Source organism: Terrapene carolina, unplaced genomic scaffold, assembly GCF_002925995.2.
Source record: "Terrapene carolina triunguis isolate 2854851 unplaced genomic scaffold, T_m_triunguis-2.0 Scaffold236, whole genome shotgun sequence".
In the NCBI taxonomy this organism is placed as follows: Eukaryota; Metazoa; Chordata; order Testudines; family Emydidae; genus Terrapene; species Terrapene triunguis.
Genome location: NW_020664587.1, coordinates 6772814 through 6785560, shown reverse-complemented (window position 1 = coordinate 6785560; position 12747 = coordinate 6772814). Strand labels below are relative to the sequence as shown.

The 12747-nt window shown below is 42.6% G+C and overlaps 1 protein-coding gene across 1 annotated transcript in view; it reads right to left on the bottom strand.

The window, feature by feature from the left end:
* The window catches only part of LOC112110025 (lethal(3)malignant brain tumor-like protein 4), a 61037-nt gene extending 48702 nt beyond the window's left edge, over window positions 1-12335 (bottom strand). Inside the window, exons 1-5 of the mRNA XM_024204816.3 lie at window positions 12177-12335; window positions 7146-7308; window positions 4363-4480; window positions 3102-3273; window positions 986-1043 (exon numbers count right to left, since the gene is read on the bottom strand). Coding sequence (XP_024060584.2) covers window positions 986-1043; window positions 3102-3273; window positions 4363-4480; window positions 7146-7308; window positions 12177-12293 — 628 coding nt within the window. The 5' untranslated portion in view covers window positions 12294-12335. The remainder of the gene's footprint in view (window positions 1-985; window positions 1044-3101; window positions 3274-4362; window positions 4481-7145; window positions 7309-12176) is intronic.
* Between the last annotated feature and the right edge of the window lie 412 nt (window positions 12336-12747).

Here is a 12747-nt window from a genome sequence, read left to right as displayed (position 1 = left end):
AATGGCCCCCTCACAGATTGAACTCACAACCATGAGTTTAGCAGGCCAATGCTCAAACCACTGAGCTATCCCTCCCCCCGCAACACTTTTAATTGCTGGTGAACTACACTAAGAAGCTACCCATCTTGAGGAAAATACAAACCCCAGGCAATAGTTTGACTGTATCTATTTTTCATTAGAAAAAATTATGTTAAATTATATGCCAATTAGTTGTGGCACACAGGCTGTTGGCAAGTTGCAACTGGAGTGTTGGTGCTGCAAAGCTGGGACAACCCTAGAACGGGAACTTCAAAAGGAGGAAAGGAATTTCTCCATCCAATATCTCGGAGCATGAATAAGGGTGGGGCTCAAACTAAAATTAGCACAGGAAAGGTACACAACAGCAGCTGAAAACAAACTCAAAATGAATCAAATGAAAAACCAAACAAACTTCTGTTTAGCAAATATATTAGTACATGGACAGTGAATACGATCACAAAGCAGGTGTCTGGATTCAGGCTAGTAGAACCACACTAACAAAGAAGAAAAAGTTACATTTTAAATGGATATTAAAAATTACCCCAAATTATCTCCCTTCAAGTATATAATAAATCTCAAACCCATTATCTTCAAAGTCTGTAAACAATTCCCTATTTATTTACATTACATCTTCTATTCAGAATTTGCTGCGTCCAGGTGTGATCCAAAGCTCATTGAAATCAATGGGAAAAAACTCCTACTGACTTCAATGGGCTTTGGATCAGGCCCACTCTTTCTAGGTTCTTATATTGCGCCAAACACGGAGGCAAGACCCTGTACTATTCCATCCGATACACTGCAGAAGGCTGATGTACGAGACGTGGAATAGGCGCCTAACAAAGGTAACTATTACTCTGAGCGTGGAATGAGCTCCACTGACCTTGTTTTTTCTGTTTACTATGATCCATTTTGTAACAGCTGGTAAAGTTTGCAAACAATAAGAAAAGAAACCATGAGCTCAGCTCACCTTGTTTTAGAGGTTTCGTATTTCTGCGGCTTTTCATATTATTTGATTTATTCTTCTCCTAGACACAGACATGATTTAAAAAAAAAAAAAAAAAAAGTTTAGTCATATTGTTGTCTCCCCACAAGTGGTCATTTCACAATGTGGGTCTGATAAAGATGTAACATGTTACTAACAGAAATATTCTTCTTAAATCAAACCTGTGAGTGCATTACAGTAATAGCAGGATCTTACATATACAACTACTTTTACCCTAAAGAATCGCAAAGTGCTTTACAAATTGTTTCCACCAAAGATCATTTAAGTAAGTCACATGGTATAATAAAGATTGAACTCTCTATTGTAGTGGATTGGATTCATTGTCTGCACTGCAGGATTTGCAGCAATAAGCAACCTTATTATTATGCTACATGTTATAGTCACACAAATTTGTGTCCATCTATGCTAGTGCGTGGATACACAGAAAGGATATTTCACCAGCCACTGAAGGAAACAGAAGTTCCGAGTTACTGCTGTCACAAAGACACCTCTAGAAACTGTATTTTGTCTTTAAACATCACAGATTATGTCCGATAACTTGTAAACTACAAAGAAGAAATACTAACATCATGTTAGTTCACCCAGGGTTGTCACTTCTTGAAGCAAAGCAAGAAAGGCAAAAATTGAAAATCAGAGCCAAAATATGTCCCATGCCCTTTAAACGTTTTTTTTTTAAATGGGGGCAGGGGAAGAGAAAGGGAGAGATGGAAGAAGGAAAGTAGTTTTGACGTTTTGGATACAATCCCTCAGATAACAGCTGAACTATGGGATAAGTTAAACTATACGCAACATTAGAAACTTCAGCCTGTGTCCCCAGTAACTGCTCCAGCTGAGCTCAGTGTTACAAAACAAGGAAAACACATGAATACAAATAAAAATACTCTGACATGGCAGCCTGCATATCAAGTAGCAGAGTATGGACCTTTCAAACAGAGGAGTTCTAGTTTTATGAACCCTAATCATGTGAACGGCTTCTTTCCCTTGATCAACAAGATACACGAGTATATACTTGAACAGCAAGCAGAGGTCACAAGCACTCAGAGGATGGGTGTATCGACCTTCCCATGCTTTGGTGAAAGTGCCTTCGTAACGGACAAGTCATGCCGCAGAAACTGTTTTGCAGTGTTTTGAAGGACAAGAAGAAAACCATGCAGTGCAACTCCTAAGTTTGAAAAGACTGAGGGATTTGGTGGCAAAGAGATGCAATTTTCTCAAACAAAAAATATCAGCGATTTATTTCACCTGTGACTTCAGGCACACTACAGTTTTTTCAACACTGCCGGGATATTTTTGTTTCCCCACTATTAGTCTCTAGATATTTTAATGTACAGAAAGGTCTGCAGATAGCACATCTAATGCACGTGTAACACTGACCTGAAGTTCCACTGTCTGTTTCAAATGCTGATAGTATAGTTTTCTGTAATGTGGCTTTAGATTGTACTCTTAGGCTGGGTCTACACTACAGCGGGGGTCCGACCTAAGATACGCAACTTCAGCGACGTGAATACCGTAGCTGAAGTTGCGTATTTTAGGTCGGCTTACCTGGCGGTGAGGACGCGGGAAAGTCGACCGCTGCCGCGCTGCCACCGACTCCGCTGCCGCCTCTTGCCGAGGTGGATTTCCGGAGTCGACGGCAGAGCGATCAGGGATTGATTTTACCGCGTCTTCACTAGACGCGGTAAGTCGATCCCCGATAGACCGATTGCTACCCGCCGGATCGGCGGATAGTGAAGACATGCCCTGAGGTACAGGGACCTCGTCGTGTATTTATTTTTACTACTGTAAAGGACTCTGTACCCCTCTGGCACTAGATATGTAAATTATAGGTGTGGACAAATTATAGTCTAAAAACTCAATTGCGACCTCTTGTCAGTTTTTCACTAACATAACTCCACTGATTTCAGTGGAGATATTCCCGATTTACACCAGTGTAATGAGATCAGACTCACGTCTGAAAGATTCACGGAGCCCACCGGTGTACATAGAATACACCCTTTGATTTCATTTTCTTTGTATATTGACAAGGAACCTTGTCTGTTACAATTCCATTCAAACAAAAGTGCACGTCCATCTCGTTTACCTCATCATCATCTATATTTTCGTCCTCATCCTCAGAATCCAGAAGAAGTTTCCTCTTCCTTCGGAGTCGCTTGAGGGGTCTGTCAGCCTCATTAACCTGGCAGCCAATGCTGACATTAAGGTTTCTGCTGCTTATTCTGTTTCTGCAATCAGCTGGGATGTCTTTAGAGTCACTGCAAACAGCCACAATTTAAAATAAAAAACCTGTTCTATAACCAGTGTATGGATTGTGTGTAGGGCTTGGCTGGCAAATAAGAAGTGAATTTAATATTTGTGGGAAGAGCCAGATTTTCTATCTATCTTAGATACTTATACAGGCGTGGAAAGATTCGATTTTTATCAGTACATGTGTGTAAATAGTGATTTCACTGTACACATACAAATCAACTAAAAGATTTTTCATTGATAATAATCTAAATGTACAGATAGGCAAAGTAAGAAAAATGCTGCCTGAAACCTTATTAGAGTTTGCTTGAAGGATATTTACTATATTTATTTTGATATGTGATGTTGACTGAGTTTTAACAGTTACAAAGCTTTAACTTTTTGAATCTCAGCATCTACTGTCATAAAATTATTATCTGACACCCCTCTATAATTTTGCGGAACTGTGAAAATTTAAATAGATAAAAAAAATCTAAGAAAATGCTTAAAAATAAACATTGATATTACCTGTTGAAATTACAAAAATCAAATTCTGCCAATTCTACTTATATGGCCCTGTTACCCCAGTATCTGAGCGCCTCACATGTATTTACCCTCACGATACCTCGGTAACGTAGGAAAGTGCTGTTATCTCGGTCTTACAGCCGGAGCACTGAGTCATAGAAAGACTAAATGACTTGCTCTAAGTCACATAGGAAATCTGTGGCATAGCAGGGAGATGACCTGGGTCTTCCAAGTCCCAGCCTAATGCCCTAACCAACAGACCATCCTTCTTCATGGGAAATGTCAGATTGACAGGCCGTGAGGCTTAAATCCTGCATTTATCTCCTGAGCAGGTGCAGCACACACAGTGGCAATGCAGCCAGACTTGAGCAGTTGGCACTAATTGACCTCTTTGCTGAAGTCCTGGAGAGCGAACTCTCTTCTCTTCTTTATAGATGGTACCTTCAGGACAGGACCAGGCTGATCAGTAGGCTTTGCACTGCTGCTGCCCGTGCTGTGCTGATACCTGCTCTGTTGATTTATTGCTGTCACTGCAACACCTTCCACAGATGCTAAATTCTCATTAAACGGAAACATGATGTGAGGTTTCTTACTGGTCTTTATGCTGCTGAGAGCAGGTTCGAGTACAAAACTTCCCATTCTCCAAGCAGTCCATTTGCCCACAGTTTTCACAGGCTGAAATGTCAGAACTAGGCGCGTTGTCTTTGGGCTCTGCAGAAGAGGAATGAGGACAATGATTAAAGAAAAAGTTGTAAAGTTGTTAAATTTATCGCCTCTCAGTCTCATCCAAGGAGCTCTCCCAACGCCCTTTATAAACTTTCATTAACTAAGCCTCACACAGGGATGTAATTATTATCTCTGATCTGGTATTTCAAGAGAGTGTTTTCTGTCATTAAAGCCCAAACCATTCAGATCTAGAGAAGTTGTGATATTTTAATATCAGGGAAACTCATGCTCCTCTGTAAAGGTGTCAAAGAAGAATTAAATCTCAAGGCTCTAACCTTACCAGGGTCCAATTAGAAGACTTTTTTTTTTTTAAGTGCCCCTATGTCTTCGAGACAAGTGCAAATTTTGTTTGAAATGTTGTCAAAAGTGACTAAATTTTTTGGGGGTGCTTGTAACATGCAAATGTGTTTTAAAAGTCAGTCTTTACATATATTTTTCATATTTCTTGAAAACCTCTATTAAGAGGCCCTGGAAAAGCCTCGTTCTAGGTATCCTATTAAAAGTGTCTGAAAATCTCTCTATATAAATGGCTGTACGCTAGCAAGGAAAACGCATGAGTTGAATACAACAAAACTGACTTAAATGATGAGCATGTTGATCCCAGTATAACAATTTTACAGCCTGCCCTGATTTAGGTTCTTCCTAATGTAAATTAAATCCTGATCTAATATCACATTAGAAAACACAAAGTCCTTATTTCCAAAACTTAGCATCAAAGTAATGCACATTTTGTTCATCTATAACAAAGTAATTTTGTTCACAAATTATGCACTTGGGCATACATGTGGGCTGGGTGCAATCTACTATACCTAACATAAGTGTAGCTGCATATTTTGGGCTCACAATTGACTGTTTTGACAGTTTGCTAAAACGTGGCCTCAGATGCTAAAAAAACAAATTTCAAGTAATCTGTACTATTTCAATTCTTCCCTGGCCCCCACTCACCAAGGCTTGTAATATCCTGCTGGAAGACCGAAAAATATGGTTTATATTTGATGCCTCAGATAGGCCAATACAGACGTCAGATGGATTGGGTTGGAGTTCGGCAGAGACAGTCCATTTGTACTACATCCTGAGCCCTTTCCATCTACCCTTGAGGACTTGCTGATTCAAGACATGGGAAGGCAGGTAAGGAAGAACACTTATATAACAGGCTATGCCTGCAGAGCTCTGCTCTTTAGAAAGACACACTATCAGGGGGAGTGTTCTTGGGTTAAAGCGGAGCAAGGCTGTCTTAGTGCTGAGTCATCATCCAAGACCAGATTCTTAGCCTGATGGAAAAACACCTTCTAGTCTCTCTGTGACAGGGAAGAGATGCACTCCCAATAAAGCCAGGATGGGTATATCTGAATGTTTGGTCTTCCATCTCTCTTGATCTTATTAGGCATTTTGCTACCAGAAGTGCTGGTAGAAGAACATGTCAGAGTTTCCCTGCAGTGCTGGAGACAGTATGTCTTGCAAACATGGGGACTGGCTCTGAGGTGTGCTTATGCACCATGCTGTTCCTACGGGCTCCAAGGCAGTGACAGGCCCTGAACTGCTCCAAGGTGCTAGTGCAAAAGCCGCTCCCTAGCACCAAGGGAGGCTGATACACCAGGGGCTCCATAGCACCGGGACACATTTTACACACGATCCTGTGATGCAGGGCCTGCCACAGGACTTTGTGCCAGGAGCCCTAACCCCAGCCTTCAGCCTCCCATCACCACGTTCAGGATCCCAAGGCATGACCAGGAAGCGACTCGATGTGGTGACCAAGTCTCAAACTGCCTCTAAACAATAAGAGTCGAAGGAAGATACGCTACTGGACTTAGCAAGCTCAATGCACACCACCTGGGGCCGAGGACAAGACAAGCCTAGACCCAAAAGGGCTACAGCAGCTGCATTGGTTGGAACTACTGGGCAGCAGCTCCTGGGGGAGGAGCAGGTCTGAAAGGAACTACCTGAAATGTCCCCGGTGCCTGAGGTACCTTTTGCTCACTAGGGCAGTTCCCTTGAGTTGGATTATTGTAGCCTCAGGGATCCAAAATTCTTAGCGCTAAGGGTTGTTTCCACATGATCCATGCTAGAGGCACAAGTTTCCAGAGTGGGTCTCCTGCACGGATAATGGGCGAGATCCTGGCCCTGCTTTCCAAGACAGAATTAGCACAAGCAAACACAAAGCCAGCTCAGCTGGGTACCTGAGGATTCCACCTGCACAGGGAATCCCTGGCTGGCACAATATTAGGATATCAACTCCTGCTCCACCCCAACATGAGGTGTGTGTCCAAGGCAAAGGAATCACCAGGCACTCCGGTGATCCCCGTCTGCAAGAACGAACTCTTGGTGGCTGTTGCAACTGAGACATGCTTTGAGTGGGTGCTTGACAAAGATCTCGTTCAGTGTCTTACCCGCCTTTGTAAAGTGCTTTGAGATCTTCAGATGAAGGATGCTAGATAAGCACTAAATATTATTATGATTATATGGGAACTAAATCCATTCAAAATACTTTAAAATAGGTATATATATTTAAAAACATACAGTGATTCACTACAATCACAACCACCACACAGCTCATGCCAGCAAGCACTGTATTGCTACAGGAAGCGCTTCATGGGGTTCCAGCGTCCTATCAAGCTGTGTATTTGGTCCCTCGGCAGTGCACAAAGCTCACCTTCAGAATCAGCGCCAGAGGCAGCAGTGGTGTTGGTAGCAGCCGGAGTGGAAGCACCAAGGTTAAGGCCGGCTATGCTGGCATTTATTGCTGGAGCCAAGAGAGTTTTTATGGCTTCTGCTTCAGTAATGATTTCTAATGTTCCAAACTCACTTAAACGGAACTGCAGGTAACAAAAGAAAGAAAGCAGCTAAAGAAGACAAGCAAACTAAGCAGCAGACAGGCTTCAAAGGGGGAATGATAGTGCATGAGATTCAATATGTAAGCAGAGCAAGGACAAAAAGCGCCATTGGCAAGAGAAATTGCTTTCCATACAACACGGTGTCACAAAAAAATCCTATTTTCCCAGGAAATGCCTGTTCAGTGGTGGTCTCATAAAAAAAGCTATTGATCTGCTTCAGCGTTAATACAGAAAAACGATGTTTATTCTTGTGTGCTTCAGATTTTTTCCCTTTATGTAATTCAAACCGACAGCATTTCTAGGAAACAAATGGAGCCACTTATCTGCCCTCTGAAAGAGATCGGCAACTTGGCCAAAATCCCTGTTCTGAGTTCAGGATTAGCCTATGATGAATAAATAGACAACAGTAGCAACCCATCTAAAAATCTTCTAGCAAGTAGGAACTGTTAAGAAAGAGGTTACTTACCAGTAACTGCAGTTCTTTGGAGAGTACCACACACACCTGTAGGATGAGCCGCCTCTGCCCCCATACAACCAACCCAAACCCCTCCCCCGCCCCCGACTCCCTACCATGTCTTTGAGCTTTGGGAACCTTCCATAAATGCAGCATCAGCGGGGATTGCACACATGGTCCTTCACAGCACTAAGTACATCTCTACCCCGATATAACGCTGTCCTCGGGAGCCAAAAAATCTTACCGCATTATAGGTGAAACCGGAGCACTGCTTTACCGCGTTATATCCGAATTCGTGTTATATTGGGTCGCGCTATATCAGGGTAGAGGTGTATTTGGAGTTAGAGTTATAAGGGACCATGCAGTTCTCAATCCCATCAGTTCCTTCTACTAAACTCAAGAGTCCTATGGCAAATGAACTTCACAGGAAGATGGGAGGAATGTGGGAATATACAGAGGAAACATTACTGAAGAACTACAGCTACTGGGTGGTAACTTACTTCTTCTTTCTTCAGAGTGGCCTCTGCAAAATCCTACTTGTAGAAGTCTAACAAATAGGAGAGATCCCTTCACTGGAATGGGGTACTGACCCAAAGGTGGATCAGACAGCCTAGCTCACAGGGCCGCCTCCTCACGACAGACTGGAGACTGTCTTTTCAAGCTCAAGGTATAAAGATCCGGCATGCAGAACAACAGTCCCGGGCTCAGCTCCCCCTGAGGAACAGATAACAGCAGGTATGGGCTTATAACTCTCGGAAGCTGGAAGAAAACAACGCATACTACGGTACTTAAACACAATCTCTCTGGGCCTTTAAACTCTGGATCGGATACAAACCCAGAACCAAAACTGAGTCATTCTGGAAATCCAAACTGTATCACTGGTTAAGAATGATCTAAAATCTATCTAAACTATCTACACGATCAATAACTATAACAAGCTATCAGATTTGGGCAAAAAATGAACAAACAAGAAAATCCGTCCAGACGCAGAGCAAAGGTGTCTATACTCACAGCTAGCCATGGAAAAGGAAAGAACTGAGGCAGCTGGGAACCGCATGGATTCTTACAACTTTGGCTTCAAATATCTGGGGTCCTAGCAGGGTGCTTGCTTGGTCCAAGCAGACACTGCATTTCTAGCAAGTTCCTGCACAGCGCCACTAAGCGCAGTCTACAAGTGGGTGTATGCAAAGGTCACCACAAGGAAGAATGACTTTCTTCTGATCTTGGAATTAATTATACAACAAAAACAAACTGCCATTCCCTCGATCTCAGTATCCTCTGCAATATGGAGATGGCTACCCAACAATAAGAGACATAAACTACTAGAGGTCACTCACGCTAGCAGACTCTGTGGCAGAGTTTTCATTCACACTAGTACCGGGATCAGCAACCTTTGGCACGTGGCCTGCCTGTTTACTTGCCGCGTCCGCAGGTTCGGACGATCGCGGCTCTCACTAGCCGTGGTTCCCCGCTCCGGGCCAATGGGGGCTGCGGCGGGAAGAGGCGGCCAGCACATCCCTCGTCCCGCGCTGGTTCCCGTAGCCCCCATTGGCCTGGAGCGGGGAACCGCGGCCAGTGGGAGCCGCGATCGGCCGAACCTGCGGACGCGGCAGGTAAACAAATGGGCCCGGCCCGACAGGGTGCTTACCCTGACGGGCCACGTGCCAAAGGTTGCCAATCCCTGCACTAGCATATAGGTTGTATATAACTCCTTAAAAATCATAACCAATCTCCACCGCACCAAACCAGGTTCACAAAAGCACTAGCCCTGACCTCTTAGGCCCACTGACAGAAGCCTCGTCTTCCTTCTCTCCTTCACCCTTATTGTTCACCATATCGCTAACTCAATTCCACCCATAGCTTATAAAAGCTCTCCCCAAAACCCTCTCCCCACTCATTTGAGCTGCAGCCTGTATTCCTCACAGCTTCAAAGATGCTGCACCAGAAGAACCATATTTCTGCCCCTGAATCCCAAAGTAACCAAGAGGATTATTTTTATTTATTTGAGAGCAAAGATAACCCACCCCAAACAAATGGTAATGATATACATGGGATTCTGAGGGGCTTTTCTATAGAGTCTTTACATCGGTTTAATGAGGGCACTACCTCCTTCTTGAAATGGTGGAAGAAGAGTAGTGGAAAATGGATGGAAGATATTGCAGGTTGAGGGTTCCTCAGAAACGCATATAATAGTAACAGACCGGTACTGTGAACAAAAGGTCACAATGGGGAGCCTCACCAGAGCTCTGATGTCCCATTAAGCAGCAGAGCTAACTACTGAAGGAAGCAAGGATATTAAAGCAGTCTTGTATTAAGGGACTAGATTCTTGAGATATATAGAGCCTTTTAGATATAAAATCATCAACTTGAATCTAGCCCAAGCCGGTAGTGACAGAAGGTGGTTACCACCTGACCTGATGGCTCACCTGAGAGCACATGCATTGGTGGGGATCAGTTCACTTTCCAGCAGACGAGCACTCGTATCAGAAAAACCACCATAACAACTGGTGTCTTTGCTAGACGTCTCTGAAGACTGAATGAGCCATGGAGTTGAACTCTACTCTCACGCCTCTGATCAAGGACCAGGCACATTAGTATATGGGGTAACTGATTCTGCAACTGCCTGCACTGTACTTGCTCTCTAGTTAAACAGAGGATTTCAATCTGCAGAGCTGCCAGTACAGCATATTCACTAACTCTAAAGTCACATGAAATTTTTTTGAAACATTCTCCTTAATAAGAGACAAAAGAAGTAGACATTACAAAAAAACATAACGGTGCTGTTTTCCCCTCCACATGCAAGAATTCTGACATACATGAGGGAGAAAAAAAAAGAGGCAAAAAATAAAAGGGAACTGGACAGTGAAAACAAAACAAAACCCTGTTATTGGATCATACTACTGAGACGCACACCTGCGAGGCCAGTTAATAATGAACAACCTGGACATTTGTACCACGCTCAGTCACTGTGGTACCTGAGGCCTCACCTTTGTGTTTGATAATCCTGTATTTATATTGTTCTGAATAGATCCCATCATGCTTTGTAGACACTACATACACTGTTATTCCAGAATCAGTTAAATGCAGCCATCTCTGGGGAGGAATATAACTGCTATTTAAGAGAACACAGCAATGTTTCTCAAGAGGTTTTCTTTTAGGAAGTGAAGAATAATGTCTCCAAATGAAAGTACAGGGGAATACAGGAGACAAGTTAGCCATTAGAAAGTAATTATCCAAACTGCAATTTGAACAAAACCCCAGGACTCCTAGGAACTCCATGAACTTGATTCTGTATTACTCAGGTTTTATGTCAGTATAATTCCCACTGATTTCAGGTCCCATATGTTGATCAAAACACTTCAGACACACAGGGTCATTCATGCATGCACTTATTCTTTTCACTTCTGTGGAGATACAGCATGGAAGAATTTGCTTCATAGACTGAAGTAAGCTTTGAATGACTGGGTTGCAGATTTTTCAAAGAAAAGGGGAGGGGGGGGAAGTGAAAGAAAAAGACCAATGTTTTCCAGTGAGGCCACTGATTTTGGAATGGATACCTAATCTGAGACGTGTTGAGCCTGATTTTCAGAGGCTCTGAGTACCCACCGCTCCAATTCACTTCAGTTGGAGCTGTAAATGTTAAGCACCTTTTAACAAAAAACAAAACAAAACAAAATCAGGCTCAGGGTATCACGTTAGACATCCCAAAAAAATCAATGAAAATGTGGCCTGAATATTTAATTTTAAAAGTACAACTGAAATAAGTCTGTCAGGTAACTTGGAAAACACAATCAACTGATGGGGTCATTTTCTGTCTACCATATTTGTGACTCATATATTGTGAGCAACCTCCTCTAAAATCTCAGCTGTGATTTATGTAGGTTACATTATAGCCGCTACCAATAAGAAAGGTGTAGATAGACAATAGCTGAGAAAATAATCACAGACACACTAAAGCAACCAATGGGCGCAGTTCTACAAATATTAACTCGTGAGAATAGCCTTTGCTCATTATGGGCTGAATTTAACAGGATTTCTTGCCTGAATAAGGTGTACCCACACAGCTGAGAAATGGCAAGTTCAGGCCTTAAATGTCTGAGCAGCAATGAATGAAGGCTCTTAAATATCTCCTTGCGGCTATATTTACACACTCTAAATTAACTGAACAAGAGTCAAGAGGGGAAAAAGAAAAAAAAAATCAACAAGCTGCCAGAAATCTCACTAGGAATTCACTACTTGTTTGGTGACTCCAACTCTGTTTTGTCACAGTAGCAGCTGACAGGGGATAATCATTTTAAAGCAAGTCTTTTTTTTAACCAAAGAAAAGAACATGTGCTAACTTCAGTGCATTACTAAAGGCCCGGTCATTTCTTTACCCTGTTCCTTGGTTTCTTACTTGTAAGTTGCTACCTGGCAAGGTAGCAATGCCGTCTTTCCAGTCTAAGGCACCCATTACATCGAAGTCTGCAGTCGGGGTGATGGTGGGTTTTCTCTCCGAGACACTCTGTTCCATCTTTCAGCTTAGCCTTTGGGTTTGTTTGTTTTTTAATTTTTAAGAAAGAAAACTAGGGGTTGAAAACAAAACAAAAGAGAGGCACAGAATCAACAGGCCTGTCACTTACATTTCATGAAGGATTTTAAGAGTGACGCTGCTTATGCTTCATATAGTTAATGGCTTTCAAAAGATGGAAAAAAATGTCAACTTGCAATTTGCCCAAGGCACTTATTTAAAAAAAAAAGGGGGGGGGGGCAGGGGTGAGACAAATATGCAGTTTCAGGACAAAATTACAAAACAGACACTCAATTGGGTTTGCATAATTATTGTCCATTTTACAGGTTATGGGCAAAACCATCGTCTCTCTCAAGTCCATGGGAGCTTTGCCATTGATTTTAAATGGGACTAGGATTTGGGCCTATCTCAACACCAACACACACATGTGCAGATACCCCAACATTGCTGTGGCACT